Source organism: Mizuhopecten yessoensis, unplaced genomic scaffold, assembly GCF_002113885.1.
Source record: "Mizuhopecten yessoensis strain PY_sf001 unplaced genomic scaffold, ASM211388v2 scaffold10981, whole genome shotgun sequence".
NCBI classification, from domain to species: domain Eukaryota; kingdom Metazoa; phylum Mollusca; class Bivalvia; order Pectinida; family Pectinidae; genus Mizuhopecten; species Mizuhopecten yessoensis.
Genome location: NW_018408818.1, coordinates 14432 through 27677, shown reverse-complemented (window position 1 = coordinate 27677; position 13246 = coordinate 14432). Strand labels below are relative to the sequence as shown.

At 40.9% G+C, this 13246-nt stretch overlaps 1 protein-coding gene across 1 annotated transcript in view; it reads right to left on the bottom strand.

Annotated features, from left to right (window-relative positions):
* Positions 1–13246, bottom strand: part of LOC110464295 (nuclear RNA export factor 1-like) — a 48194-nt gene that overhangs the window by 28048 nt on the left and 6900 nt on the right. The window contains exon 2 of the mRNA XM_021519432.1: positions 5429–5614. Within this exon, the coding sequence (XP_021375107.1) occupies positions 5429–5614 (186 nt within the window). The remainder of the gene's footprint in view (positions 1–5428; positions 5615–13246) is intronic.

Genomic DNA, 13246 nt, shown 5'->3' with positions numbered 1-13246 from the left:
GCAAAATTCACCAATAGAATTATAGGTATTACACTGCCTTTCTTTTTAAGAGACATGTCCCGAGTACGACTTTTCATAAATTGAATAATGGAATTAATAGTGATGGGCTGATGATCAATTATAATCGAAAATCGATCGGTTGCCCTTTCCTATTCCGATTATCGATTACAAATTCCATAATCAGTTCATTATTGAAATCAAAGTATGTAAATGTCTTCCATGTAAAGTATGCTTTGAAAGTCATATATTCTTATGATTTATACTACATGATTGATAAAAATGCATAAAATTTGCTTGATAGCCATACATAATAAAAGAACGAAACCTACTGAACAACTCATGTCTATTGATGAAACAATAGTGTTCTAGCTAAATTTGGGTATTCAATCCCATAAAATTATAAACGGATTATGCAATCGATCATCGATCCGTTTACTACTTCCGATTACAAACCGATTATTGATTATGATTTTAAATTAATTGCCCATCACTAAGAATTAATTAGTAAGGCTTGAATTGAACCTTGGAACATTGCAATAATTCAACTTTGGAAGGATTTTGGTTTATTTGAGTTTTACGTACGTCCTGTTAACAGCTATGGTCATTTCAGGACGTGCTAGGTTTTGGTGGAGGATGAAAGCCACCGACCTACAGCCAGTACCTGGCGACTGCCCCATGTAGGCCTTAGACTCATAACTCAGTGGTGAAGGGCTAGTGGTAGCAGAATGTGGCCTTAGACTCGTAACCCAGTGGTGAAGGGCTTGTGGGAGCAGAATGTGGCCTCAGACTCGTAACTCAGTGGTGGAGGGCTAGTGGTAGCAGAATGTGGCCTTAGACTCGTAACCCAGTGGTGAAGGGCTTGTGGGAGCAGAATGTGGCCTCAGACTCGTAACTTACCAGTGAGGGCTAGTGGTAGCAGAATGTGGCCTCAGCCTCGTAACCCAGTGGTGGAGGGCTAGTCGTAGCAGAAGGTGGCCTCAAACTCGCGACCCAGGGGTGAAGGGCTAGTGGTAGCAGAATGTTGCATCAAACTCGTAACCCAGTGGTGGAGGGCTAGTCGTAGCAGAAGGTGGCCTCAAACTCGCGACCCAGTGGTAAAGGGCTAGTGGTAGCAGAATGTGGCCTTAGACTCGTAACCCAGTGGTGAAGGGCTTGTTGTAGCAGAATGTGGCCTCAGACTCGTAATCCAGTGGTGGAGGGCTTGTGGTAGCAGAATGTGGCCTCAGACTCCTAACCCAGTGGTGGAGGGCTAGTGGTAGCAGAATGTGGCCTTAGACTCGTAACCCAGTGGTGAAGGGCTTGTGGGAGCAGAATGTGGCCTCAGACTCGTAACTCAGTGGTGGAGGGCTAGTGGTAGCAGAATGTGGCCTCAAACGCGTAACCCAGTGGTGAAGGGCCAGTGGTAGCAGAATGTGGCCTCAAACTCGCGACCCAGTGCTGAAGGTCTAGTGGTAGCAGAATGTGGCCTCAAACTCACGACCAGTGGTGAAGGGCTAGTAGTAGCAGAATGTGGCCTAAAACTCGTAACCCATTGGTGAAGGGCTAGTGGTAGCAGAATGTGTCCTCAGACTCGTAACCCAGTGGTGGAGGGCTAGTCGTAGCAGAAGGTGGCCTCAAACTCGCGACCCAGTGGTAAAGGGCTAGTGGTAGCAGAATGTGGCCACAGACTCGTAACCCAGTGGTGGAGGGCTAGTGGTAGCAGAAGGTGGCCTCAAACTCGCGACCCAGTGGTAAAGGGCTAGTGGTAGCAGAATGTGGCCTCGAACTCGTAACCCAGTGGTGAAGGGCTAATGGTAGCAGAATGTGGCCTCAAACTCGCAACCCAGTGCTGAAGGGCTAGTGGTAGCAGAATGTGGCCTTAGACTCGTAACCCAGTGGTGAAGGGCTATTTGTAGCAGAATGTGGCCTAAATTTGAGTTTTACGTACGTCCTGTTAACAGCTATGGTCATTTCAGGACGTGCTAGGTTTTGGTGGAGGATGAAAGCCACCGACTTACAGCCAGTACCTGGCGACTGCCCCATGTAGGCCTTAGACTCATAACCCAGTGGTGAAGGGCTAGTGGTATCAGAATGTGGCCACAAACTCGTAACCCAGTGGTGAAGGGCTAATGGTAGCAGAATGTGGCCTCAGACTTGTAACCCAGTGGTGAAGGGCTAGTGGTGGCAGAATGTGGCCTCAAACTCGCGACCTAGTGGTGAAGGGCTAGTGGTAGCAGAATGTGGTCTCAGACTCGTAATCCAGTGGTGAAAGGCTAATGGTAGCAGAATGTGGCCTCAAACTCGCAACCCAGTGCTGAAGGGCTAGTGGTAGCAGAATGTGGTCTCAGACTCGTAATCCAGTGGTGAAAGGCTAATGGTAGCAGAATGTGGCCTCAGACTTGCGACCCAGGGGTGAAGGGCTAGTGGTAGCAGAATGTGGCATAAAACTCGTAACCCAGTGGTGAAGGGCTAATGGTAGCAGAATGTGGCCTCAAACTCGCAACCCAGTGCTGAAGGGCTAGTGGTAGCAGAATGTGGCCTCACACTCATAACTCTGTGGTGAAGGGCTAGTGGTAGCAGAATGTGGCATAAAACTCGTAACCCAGTGGTGAAGGGCTGATGGCAGCAGAATGTTGCCTCAAACTCGTAACCCAGTGGTGAAGGGCTAGGGGTAGCAGAATGTGGCCTCAGACTCGTAACCCAGTGGTGAAGGGCTTTTTGTAGCAGAATGTGGCCTCAGACTCGTAACCCAGTGGTGAAGGGCTAGGGGTAGCAGAATGTGGCCTCAGACTCGTAACTCAGTGGTGGAGGGCTAGTGGTAGCAGAATGTGGCCTCGAACTCGTAACCCAGTGGTGAAGGGCTAATGGCAGCAGAATGTGGCCTCAAACTCGTAACCCAGTGGTGGAGGGCTAGTGGTAGCAGAACGTCAGACACCTTTACCACTTGGCCACCGCAGCCCCAAAAAGATGTATCCAAGATTTAAACATTAACCACTAATTCAAGTAATTGTATTATATTTGAACAAGAGGCCCATGGGCTTTAACGGTCACCTGATATATTTATGTCGAGAGTTGATTTTGTTTTTAACATGAACAGAAATATTATTCAAAGTGACAAAAAACAATAAAACCACCTTATTCAATATCTAGCATACAGATTTAAGACTAAAAAGTATTTGAAACTAGCACCTCTGATTCTAAACAAGGAAAATGAAGAAATTTTAGCACACTGACTCCTTCGGGCCCCACCCTACGGCCCTTGGGGGTAGGGCTGGCTCAAAATGTAATATTCAAAGTATCATTTGCCATTATAAACCATAATAAATTTTGCGCCCCCCCCACTCTTCCTTCCCCAGGGTCTAAACGTGAGACCCTAGGGTCATAAACCTTAAGACTAAGACTCTTCAATCTATGGAGACTGTTTGATTCTACCATATCTCGGTCTTGAGAAGATTTTTTTTGAAATTTCAGTCAATTCAACCCTTTTAGGCCCCATTCATCAGCCCCGGGGGGTCAGTCAGGGCTGATATGTGCATACTATCAAACTGCTACCTAATACTGATAATGCTAACCTAAATTGAATTACTTCCAATGGAAATTAAACAAATGTTGGTCCAAAATGAGATTTCCCTATATAAACTATAGTAAAGTTTACCCCCTCCCCAGGGGAAAACATGAGACCCCAGGGTCAAGAAATTCACAATTTTTGTAAAGCACCTTAAGACCCTTCCATCTATGAAGAGTATTTGTTTCTACCATATCTGGGTCTTGAGAAGAAGATTTTTGAAATATCAGTCAATTTGACCCTTTTTGGTCCCACCCATCAGTCCCGGGGGTCAGTCAGGGCTGATATGTGCATAATATCAAACTGCTAACTAATACTGATAATGCTAACCTAAATTGAATTACTTCCAATGGAAATTAAACAAATGTTGGTCCAAAATGTGATTTCCCTATATAAACTATAGTAAAGTTTACCCCCTCCCCAGGGGAAAACGTGAGACCCCAGGGTCAAGAAATTCACAATTTTGGTAAAGCACCTTAAGACCCTTCCATCTATGAAGAGTATTTGATTCTACCATATCTGGGTCTTGAGAAGAAGATTTTTGAAATTTCAGTCAATTCAACCCTTTTTGGCCCCACCCATCAGCCCCTGGGGGTCAGTCAGGGCTCATAGGTGCATACTATCAAACTGCTACCTAATACTGATAATGCTAACCCAAATTGAATTACTTCCAATGGAAATTAAACAAATGTTGGTCCAAAATGTGATTTCCCTATATAAACTATAGTAAAGTTTACCCCCTCCCCAGGGGGAAACGTGAGACCCCAGGGTCAAGAAATTCACAATTTCGGTAAAGCACCTTAAGACCCTTCCATCTATGAAGAGTATTTGATTCTACCATATCTGGGTCTTGAGAAGAAGATTTTTGAAATTTCAGTCAATTCAACCCTTTTTGGCCCCACCCATCAGCCCCTGGGGGTCAGTCAGGGCTCATAGGTGCATACTATCAAACTGCTACCTAATACTGATAATGCTAACCCAAATTGAATTACTTCCAATGGAAATTAAACAAATGTTGGTCCAAAATGTGATTTCCCTATATAAACTATAGTAAAGTTTACCCCCTCCCCAGGGGGAAACGTGAGACCCCAGGGTCAAGAAATTCACAATTTCGGTAAAGCACCTTAAGACCCTTCCATCTATGAAGAGTATTTGATTCTACCATATCTGGGTCTTGAGAAGAAGATTTTTGAAATTTTAGTCAATTTGACCCTTTTTGGCCCCGCCCCTCAGGCCCCTGGGGGCTTAGGACTAAACCGGCAACTATTTTTGTTGACCTTTGTCCAAGGAAGGTCCCTGCAAAATTTCATTGAAATTGGTTCAGGGATTTTGGAGAAGAAGTTGAAAATGTAAATTGTTTACGGACGCATGACGGACGAAGGACGACGACGGACAAAAGGCGATCGCAATAGGTCACTTGAGACTTTGTCTCAGGTGACCTAAAAAAGTATTAGGATAGCTTTAATTACTCAAGTAAATAATATTATGACATTATGTTTTTGACAAGTGGGTCACCATCAAAATAACTCCTGGCCAATGCATTGTAGATTAAATGATGGACCAGTGATCTCAGTCAATGACTCCAAAACAGTAAGTCTGGTGGGCCAGTTAATTATGTATATATCATTTACTGATAGCTTCAATCATTTGACATCCCTCCCGATGTTGTGTTTGATTAATATCAAGAAAATTTTTCTGTCTATCGCAGTATTTTTTGTGTACTGCCCAGGAACAGAAAATGAAAATGGAATTTGGAAATTGAAACCTCAACATTTGTAATAAAAGCCCAGAACGCTTTACTGGACCTCAAGTTGTGTCCCTCCCTTGGTCTAATGTTTCTTTACAATATTTACAGTATATGTAGTAGCTCTAGTGAATACTTACCCCTGTTGTTGTAGGGGCGACTGTTTGAGGTGTACTTGTTGCGATAGCTACCACGACTACCACGAGAGTAAAATCCACCGTTTCCACGGCCTCGACTCTTTCCTCTGTAAGGAAACTTTCCTCCTCCACGTCCACCTCTTCCTTGATCATTGTTGTTGTCATGGTCTACCCAACGGTCATCATGGTCTGAAATATTAGTTAAATTCCAAACAATATATAACAAGTTAAAATGTATTTTGACTGATGTCACTATTATGATTTATTTTTTTCAAACATTTCATACCGAAGTATACCAAGTAAACTTAATATATTTCACATAGGGATTTAACAGCAGTTTTTAAACAAGATATCCCAGAGGGATCTTGGCGCCCACCTTTGTACCATCTTCATTAGTTCTTTGTCAGTTCGATCTTTTCTCTTCTTTCCTCTAACCTGTTTGACCGAGTCATGTTAACAGTAAATGCACCTTGAGGTAACTTTTGATCTAAACTTAATACTGATGTGTATGAAAGCCAACCTTCAAAGTGAGTTTGTCATTTCACATATTTACTATTACAGTACTTAACGTGAAAGAAATAGAATCGATCATTGCAATATGAGAAAGATCTGTTTAGTTCTTCTTTTAATCCATTTTGTTTTTATGATCAGTCTCAAAATATAACATGCACAACGAGGGATCAAGGGGAACCTACATTTAAAATTTGAGAAAGATCCCTCCTGTACTTCCTGATAACAAACTTTCCCTATCAAAATCCAAGATGGCTTCCTGTCGGCAATGTTGTTTATCCAATCAGTCTCAAAAGTTGCCCTGCACAGCTTAAGACCAAGGGGAATCTACATATGAAATTTGAGAAAGAGCCCTCTGGTACTTCTAGGGAACCTACATATAAAATTTGAGAAAGATCCCTCTGGTGCTTCTTGAGAAATAGTGATAACAAACTTTCACTATCAAAATCCAAGTTGGCTGCCTGTAGGCCATGTTGTTTATCCGATCAGTCTCAAAAGTTGCCCTGCACAGCTTTGGACTAAGGGCACCCTACATTTAAAATTTGAGAAAGATCCCTCAGGTGCTTCTTGAGAAATAGCGATAAACTTTCAATATCAAAATCCAAGATGGCTTCCTGTCGGCCATGTTTTTTATCCGATCAGTCTCAAAAGTTGCCCTGCAGAGCTAAAGATCAAGGGGAACCTACATATAAAATTTGAGAAGGTTTCCTCTTGTACTTCTTGAGAAATAGCGATAACAAACTTTCACTATCAAAATCCGAAATGGCTGCCTGTCGGCCATGTTGTTTATCCGATCAGTCTCAAAAGTTGCCCTGCACAGCTTAGGATCAAAGGGAACCTACATATAAAAATTGAGAAAGATCCCTCAGGTGTTTCTTGAGAAATACCGATAACAAGAATTGTTTAAGGACGGACGGCGGACGGACCAACATTATTCAATCCATATATTTTACATTTTTACTATAGAACAATTGTTTAATTTTATTTATTTGTTCTTAAATGATTTATTTAATGCGTTTTGTATATTACTATACAGTGCCTCGTCCTTTAAATGACATTCGCGGAACAGCCCTATTTAAATTAAATTGGCGCCAATAATTAACCGTAGTCATTTGAGCGTTTGACGCAGGGGCATTCTCCATGTTATTTGAAGTATAAGTCATAAGTAAACGACATTTTACGTCACAAGTTTTTGCTTTCATACTCAAATGAAATGCATTTCTGCTGGTAATGTTCATATAGTGGATTGCAGCTCAACTGTAAATATACATCCAAGAAACCAATCACTGATGTGAGATACCTGACTAATATCACATATATTCCAGAACCTGAGCATACATGTGGGATACATTATTACCCATATATCAGGTCGGGAAAAACCGCTTACTTGCGTATAATACGCAAACTCCCCTATTATACGCCAATTGGGGTATGTATTTGTTACATTAAATAGCCAAAATCACTTTAATCTTAACTTTTTCAAATTGTTTGTCCAAGTCGCATTTATTAAGTCATGAAACATCATACAAATGCAAATATAAAATTTATTTCCATGTAGGAAAGTATCAAAAATAGATGCAATACTTCCGGTAGATCAGTTTCTAATTAGTAGCCAACGCTTTCAGTAAACATCTTTTAGCAAAATATTGTTTACCTTGAATTGTCGTAAATAAATGTGATTTTTAATAATATATTGCAAAAGTTACTGTTAGCAATTTGGGTTATTTTTAATAACAAATCCATTCTCCAACTGGGGGTTCGACGATTTATAGGAACGGGCAGAAACGGACAGGAAAAAGGGCTACTGCATATTGTTTATCGTATACACATGATACAATCATTATATACTGTTCATGATGATCTTTTAAAATGATGTCTTATCTACAAAGGGTAGCTGTACTGTACACATGTACAGGAATTTAATGACATGATTTCTCAATAAGTATGTTATTAAAATACCAATAAAATCCCTTAATCCCGATGGTCAAAGAAGGATTTTAAAGGTTTTACCTCTATTTCTCCTATTGGGCCCCGCCCTTCTGCCCCCTGGGAGACCACACCGACTGCTTATACAAAATTGAGTCCCCTTGGCCCAAGGATGCTCCAGACAAAATTAGGAAAAAAATCTCTTAATCCCTATGGTAGAAGGATTTTAAAGGTTTTACTTCTATTTCCCCTATTGGGCCCCGCGTCTCTGACTCCAGGGAATTTATACAAAATTGGTTCCCCTTCATCCAAGGATGCTTCAGCCCAAATCCTTTCAATCTACAGAAGAAGGATTTTAAAGAATTTGCTATATTTCCCCTCTTGAGCCCGGCCCCTCAGGCCCCTGGGGGGCCAGACCCCCATAATAAAAAATTGGTCCCCTTCATCCAAGGATGCTTCAAACCAATTTTGGACAAAATCATGCCATTCGTACATTCGTAAAGATGCTCCACACCAAACATGGACCAAACCCTTTCATTCCTACAGAAGAAGAAGGATTTTAAAGAATAATTTGCTATGTTTCCCCTATTGGGCCCCACCCCTCAGGCCCCTGGGGGGCCAGACCCACGTTTATACAACAAGAGGCCCAGAGGGCCTGTATCGCTCACCTGAATATGTGTAAAATAATTGGTATAACATAGATATAGCACTCCAAGGTAAGTGCTGTAAGTACATATGAATTTCAGAAAGATCCATCCAGGAGTCTTGAGATATAGCGAGAACAAACTTCAAATGGAGCCCAACCCCTATGCCCAGAGGGGGGCCAGACCCACTGTTTATACAAAGTTGGTTCCTCTTCACCCAAGGATTCTTCAGACCAAATATGGAACAAATCCTTTCATTCCTACAGATGAAGAAGGATTTTAAAGAATAATTTGCTAAGTTTCTCCTATTGGGCCCCACCCCTCAGGGGCCGGGGGGCCAGACCCACGGTTTATACAAAATTGGTCCCCTTTCACCCAAGGATTCTTCAGACCAAATATGGAACAAATCCTTTCATTCCTACAGAAGGAGAAGGGTTTTAAAGAATTTGCTATATTTCCCCTATTTGGCCCCGTCCCTCAGCCCCCAGGGGCCGGGGGGCCAGACCCACGGTTTATACAAAATTGGTTCCCCTTCACCCAAGAATGCTTCAGACAAAATATGGACCAAATCCTTTCATTCCTGCAGAAGAAGAAGGATTTTAAAGAATTTGCTATATTTCCCCTATTTGGCCCCGCTTCTCAGCCCCCAGGTGGGCCAGACCTACGGTTTATACAAAATTGGTTCCCCTTCACCCAAGAATGCTTCAGATCAAATATGGACGAAATCCTTTCATTCCTACAGAAGAAGAAGGATTTTAAAGATTTTGCTATATTTCCCCTATTGGGCCCCGCCCCTCAGCCCCCAGGGGGGCCAGACCCACCATTTATATAAAATTGAGTCCCCTTGGCCTAAGGATGCTCCAGACCAAAGGAGTAGATTCACGAAGGGTCATTTTTGGCCCTGTCTTGAATTTTTTTCATATTTATTCCACATACTTGTATGAATGGGAATAGGTTTAAAACATAGGTTTTTTTATCAATTTGGATTTGCATTCCTTAGCAACTGCCCTAGCAACGTCGATTATGTTGACGGCGAAATGTACAGATTTCCTTCTTATTTTTTTTTTTTCGTTTCAGTTTAACATTTTTAGACCTGGAAATGCTGATCTAATAATTGTCATTGAAGCGTATTTTGATAAGAAGACAAAAATAATTTGGTATTGTCATTTTATTACCAAAAATGTCCATAGCAACCATATTTATACCATAGCGCACTAAATAGGAGACAGTAAAAATGGGTTTTCAGCACGAGTTTAATCAAATATATAAAAATGCCATCTGAGTGTACATGTTTCATGAAAAATAACCCATAAATGTTTTTAAAAATTGAAGGAAAGGTACATGTTGATAGGTAACACTTTTACAGATTTTTGTGATCATTTTGCAATGTTAAATATGAGTTTACATGATGTAGAAATATATGTTTCTTCCTAACAGTAATGTAAATGGGAAAGCATTTTCTTCTGCCAAACCTTAATGTACATTATACCTATAATACACAATATGTGTGATACACAGTTGTAGCAAGGAGGACAATGTTTCCTAGAAATTACTCTTCGATAACACTTGAACAACTTTCACTGTCAGATGCATCGGCAATTTCTGGAATGGATTGCACATCGAGCACACTTTTTCCCCAGTCACAAACACCGTGCGACTGACATTCCGAATGCCGTGCTTTTCCAAGATACCATATGATTGCTGCGATGTGCGAGCAAACACCTACTACTCTCGCGCCCGCACGACATTTGCAGTACCATGATTCGATGTTCACTTTGTTGTACTTTATCCACAAGAGGTACTTTTTTGATGAGGTATGTCGGCTCTGTATTTTCACACGAATAAAACCACGATCTTCTTTGTGAATATATATATCGCTTTCCCCGTCAATGTGTTCTTGTATGTAACTGGAACTAAGTTTTAGTTGGTATGTACCACACGTGATGTTCCGAAGCTGATCCTCGTCCAGCACAGGAAAGTCATGCAAATCACTCTCATCTGATGCTTGCCAACAAGCGGACTTCCTCACCAAATCATTCTCCTCGACAAACAGCTGCAAACTGTTGATTTGGCGAGATAGATACAACATCTTGGCTGCCTCAAATTCCTCTTGATCTGAATTATCACATGAGCTAAGTGGCCGGAAGTATTTGTTGGAAATTGCACATACAATTCCCCGATGTATGGCACTTGGTTCGTAGGAAGAGTGTGGTCAAAATATTTCCAACTTTTGATCCTCGCATTTGATGACTCCACAACCCATCTCACCTACAAGGAATAATGGTATCTAAATTATGTGAATTACATAAAGCAAGGCAACACACGTCTTTTTAAATTTTGGAAGGGTCATTTCAAGAAAAGCCTTGTATCTTCATTTTTTATAAGCATTCATGCAAAAAAATAAAAGGCCTATGAAACAGTATCTGGTATTATACGATTGGTTTCATTCTTAGTAATTGCAAATGACAGTTTGGGGTTCGACACAGTACTTTAGAGTTTTCAAATATTTAATGTCATTGCTAAAGTTTATCTAACTCACCTTTGTGACCAGTCTGCTCATGTTGGCATCCTCAGTTGACATCTGTATCTGCCCCTTCACCAGAAAACGTGGCATTTCCGCTTTGATTCCCAGATCCTCCAAAAGCGAAATGGAATCCCGAAATCCCCTGTCCACATTGAAAATATCCTTCTCCTTAATCCACGATCTGATGTCTTCAATGTTGGTCTTGAGAATGTGATTTAAAATGGATGCATCATTGTTCTTGGAATCTGCCAAATATGGTCCTATAATGGAAATGTAATAGCCGCTTGTTGTGACAATTACCATCGGTTTCACTAGGGGCCTTCCTTTATGGGTACTATATGACAGGCGTTGGAAATGAGAGTTGTTGCTTTTCTCAATAAATATATAGGTACCATCTAGCACAAGGATAGCTTCCTGTTGTCCAACATTTCCAAATAAAGTCTTGGCAAGTGGCCGTGTATGATCCTTAATGACCTTCTCGCGCGAGACGCGACCAAACCCCAAGTTATCAGGGACGAACTTTGTCATTAAGGCGTTCCTTACAGTCGATATGGCCCGACGTATACTTGCCTTGGAAATATTGAAAAATTTGCAAAAAACTTGTTCGACATTCCCGATTTCATCTTGCATAAAAAGATAGCTACAGATGTTCGCTGACTCCTTGCGGGCGTGTTCCGTATCATATCCGTCACCACATCAGAAATGTCTTTAAAGTGTTCTTTCCTTAATCCAACAAGCGAAATATAATCAGTTTCCGATAAAGACTGTTCATCATCAAAGTCTAGACGTATATACTGGTGTTTCTGGCAGTTAGCTCGCATTCGCTGTAGCATATCTAATACTGCTGTTCGGTTAACAAAGGCATGGTCAGTAGTTTTTAGTTTCTCTATGGAATCTAATTCCAGTGTGGCATCTATAACATGACTTGGGCAACATCTCGTGCCTGCAGGTATAAAGAAGTATGCTATGACTCACGAAGACTGATGTACGGCACTCTGGCGGCACAACTATCAACTTTGGCCCTGGTCGCTTGCAGAACGAGCAATATGCATGTGACTTCGATGTTGACTGAATAGGTAAGTTTACAGAAGGTGGACTGGACGGCAGGTATATTTTCTTCGGCGGAGTTCTCGTCACTGTTCTCAGTGGATTGTTTTGATGGAAGCCTATTATCTTTGAATCTGTGTCTGCATGTATTACAGATGACGTCATTGTCTGTGCTCTTGATAAGAAAGGATTTTTGCAAGAACTTCTTCAGTTCCTTTGTAACATTCCGTCTTTCTTTCGGCTTTGACCGTTTTGAACATAATACACATTCAAATCGTCTCGGCACAACACCAGGCATTCTGCAGAACAAAAAAATAATACAAGTTGAAAACATTTGCGGACCTTGATAATTCTCTGTTTTATACCAGTATTGATTGAATAGGGAGTGATTTAAGATTGATCCAATGAGACTGATTAATATAAGCTCTTTGGTTTGTTTCTGAATCATTTAGGAATGATCTATCTCCATACAAATACTCATTTTGTGATTATGTGACACAGTGTCCCTGACCGAGTGTACCTCGGAAATCACTGTTGCACAGTAGAAATGACATGTTACAAATAAAAAGGATATAATAGGTCCTATCACTATCAGGATGTAACAATATACTATTATGCCTCAACACAAATAGGGGCATAACCATCACGCTGGACTATTAAGAAGGAACACAACTTCAAGATAAGGATTGGTTAAGTGTGAAGATTAGATCTAGAATGTTTGGTATATCAACAATTGAAACCACATAATGAATCTAGAGTGTAATGTTAATGTTAACCAATTAATTAAAATATTTCAAGCTCAAGTTTCAAGACTTAGAGCGTGTAAAAAGAGTTTCATTTTATAAACAAGAGGCCAATGGGCCCTAACGGTCACCTGATATATTTATACAGAGAGTTGATTTTGTTTTTAACATGAACAGAAATATTATTCAAAGTGACAAAAAACAATAAAACCACCTTATTCAATATCTAGCATACAGATTTCAGACTAAAAAGGATTTGAAACTAGCACCTCTGATTCTTAACAAGGAAAATGAAGAAATTTTAGCACACTGACTCCTTTGAGCCCCACCCTACAGCCCTTGGGGGTAGGGCTGGCTCAAAATTTTCAAAGTATCAAACTGTCAATTCAAGGTTATAATTCCAATCAAGTTATTAACATGTAATATT